The sequence below is a fragment of the Leptonychotes weddellii genome, unplaced genomic scaffold (genome assembly GCF_054177405.1).
Source record: "Leptonychotes weddellii isolate Sample4059 unplaced genomic scaffold, ASM5417740v2 HiC_scaffold_22557, whole genome shotgun sequence".
In the NCBI taxonomy this organism is placed as follows: domain Eukaryota; kingdom Metazoa; phylum Chordata; class Mammalia; order Carnivora; family Phocidae; genus Leptonychotes; species Leptonychotes weddellii.
In genome coordinates, this window is record NW_027814381.1 from 1 (window position 1) to 2,728 (window position 2,728).

A 2,728-nucleotide genomic window follows, 5' to 3' on the forward strand; every position below is an offset into this window, starting at 1 on the left:
CGGGGTCGCTGGGCGGCGGGGGTGGCGGCCCCTCCTCGTCGCGCGCCCCGCCGCCCTTGCCGATGGCCAGGCGGGGCCGGCCGCGCTGCAGGCCGTCCAGGAGGGCGCAGGCCTGGCAGAGCGCGCGGCTGGCCAGCGCCCCGCAGCGGGAGCAGGCGCTCGGGGGCGGCGGCCGCGCGGCCGGGGCCAGGGCCAGGCGCTCGGCCGAGTGCACCAGGTCCAGCGCCGCCGACGGCCGCGCCGCCTCCAGGAGCTTGAGCAGGTGGCGCGCGTGGCCGCGGAAGGCCTCGGGCGCGTAGACGCACTCCTCCGAGAAGTAGTCGAGGCGGCGGAAGTGCGCGTACAGCACCACCTCCTTCTGCGAGGCCAGCTGCAGGGGGCGGCAGCGCGGCAGCGCGCCCCCCTCGCCCCGCGAGCCCAGGCCCCCGCCCCGCGCCAGCCGGCCCGCGTCGCCCCGCAGGAAGTTCATGAGCACGGTCTCCGCCATGTCGTCGGCGTTGTGGCCTGGGGGAGAGAGGGAGAGCGGGTGAGGGGGGGGGCCGCCGGGGGGCAGCCAGGTCCCAGCCAGACGGGGAGGGGCCCGCAGAGTGGCACGCCGTGTGCGACCCGGCCGTGGCGACCCCACCCCCAGGACCCAGAGAGAGACGGGGAGGGCATGGAAAGTGGCAGAGTAGGTGACCAGGCCTTGGAGACCTCACACCCCAGACCCTGTGGGGCAGCCAGGACCCAGAGAGATGCAGAGGGCGTGTGGGGAACAGCAGGGAGGGCCACACAGGGCCATGGAGACCCCTGGGCACCACGGGACAGCCAGGTGGAGGCTGGAGGTGGTCACAGTGAGAAACAAGAGGGGAACACACACAGGTTCCCGGGAAGCAACTCGGGGTGCCCTCATTTGCCACCCACTTACGGCCAACCAGGCCCTGGGCTAGTTGCCTTTTCCGAAGGTAGTAACAGTGCTTTACACCACAAGTACCATTTCAGTCTCAGAAGTGCGCTTCCTACTGCACAGAAGTCAAAAGGGCATTTAACGGTTAATGGAGATTCTCAAGCGAGCTCTTGCCTCAGTGCCTCTGGGAATGCAGGTCACCGCGTTTAGAAAGACCAGGGAGGAGGTTAGGGAATATTTACGCAACAATCACCCTAAAAACATAAGCCGAATCTCTACTTATCCTGCATCTCGTCATCTTATACTCGAGTCTGTAGAGTCCAGACAGTAAAACACTGGTCTTCTTAGGGCCTCTCCAACTGGCCGTACCAACCCTCCTCAGGGCCTTTGTATAAGCTGTTTCCTCTGCTCAGAACCCGACCCTCTGTCTGACCTTCACTGGTTCCTTGGGTGGCCTTCAGGTCTTGGCTCACTCTGGAAATGCTTCCTAACCCTACTCTTCTCCCTTCACTGGGTGCTCCTGCTATAAACTGGCAAAGTGTGGTTTTCGTTAGTATAACCTTCTCAGGTTATAACCATGCATGTGAGAGAAGAGCAGGAACAGAGACTGTCTTGTGTGTCCTCACGATGGCAAACATTTCTGTAATGTGTACTGTTGCCAGGGTCCGGTCTAAGTGCCTCACACATAACTCATCTAATTCCCAGCAACCCTGGGACCTCGGTCTTATCAATAAGCCCATTTTACAGAAGAGGTGACTGAGGTTAGGTATTGCTCTGGGCTGCGTAGCTTGTATCTGGTACACAGTAAATGCTCAAGAATTATGTGTGCAAGTAACGACCGGGAGAGAATAAGGGTCGGCCGACAGAGAAAAGCAGTTCGAAGACAGCTGCGCTTCAGACTACAGTTGGCTTCTGACGGGCGGTACCACTTCACTCGCCTCCTTTCGTGAGGGGAGACACAAAGAACGTCGTTCTTTAAAATGCAGGGAACCACAGCCCCCGGAGAGCACCCCTCCACCCCTCGAGCTGCCGGTGTGATGGCCGGGACTCAGAAGCGCGCAGCGCCCGTCCCAGGCACGCACGCGTTCTGGGCCGTGCACCTGCCGCCGGCACGCGCAGCCCCTTCTCCTCGTGGGCAGCCCCCCCCCCGGGCCCACCCAGCCGCTCCTTCCCCACTTCTCGGACCCGGGCCCAGGCCCTTTAGGTGCCGGCCCCTCGGCCCTCGGCGGCAGCGCCTGCGCTCACCGGTCACGATGTGCGTGGCTCCCACGAGGCGCGCCCCCTCCTCCAGCGCGCGGCGCCGCAGCACCCCGCAGAAGGTGCAGCAGGCGCGGCTGCGGCCCGAGCCGGCCGTGCTGCGGGCCACGGCGTCCATCGTCCAGCCCCCGAAGAGGTCTGCGTAGGCCACGACGGTGAGCGGGAGGTCCCAGCGCGCCGCCTGGCGCCGCACGGCCGCGAGCGCCGCGTCGCGGTAGCCGCCGATGCCCTCGTCCACGGCCACCAGGCGCAGCGCGACGCCCAGGCGCGGCGCCAGTTCGCGCAGCACGTGCGCCAGCACCGTGGAGTCCTTGCCGCCCGAGGCGCCCACGGCCACCACCGCGCCGGGCGGCAGCAGGCGGCCCGCCAGCACCGTGTGCAGCACCTCGGCCTCGAAGGCGCTGCAGAAGCAGGCCCCGCACAGCGCTTGGCCGGAGCGCGGGCGGCGGAGGGCAGCGCGCGCCGCGTGGCAGGAGGCGCACTGCGGGGCGGGCATCGCGGGCTCCGGGCGGGCCGGGAGGAGCTGGCTTCTCCTGGGCGGGGAGAGAGGGGAGGCAGGTTACAGACGGATTCCGGTTTGCGGGG

At 66.4% G+C, this 2,728-nt stretch overlaps 1 protein-coding gene across 1 annotated transcript; it reads right to left on the minus strand.

The window, feature by feature from the left end:
• Positions 1-4: 4 nt before the first annotated feature.
• CTU1 (cytosolic thiouridylase subunit 1) lies at positions 5-2,706 on the minus strand (the record flags this gene model as incomplete). The annotated part of the gene is made up of 2 exons (XM_081810326.1): positions 2,132-2,706; positions 5-504 (listed from the first exon to the last, which is right to left on the minus strand). Coding segments are annotated over exons 1-2 (1,008 nt in total), but the record flags the coding sequence as incomplete, so codon positions are not given.
• Between the last annotated feature and the right edge of the window lie 22 nt (positions 2,707-2,728).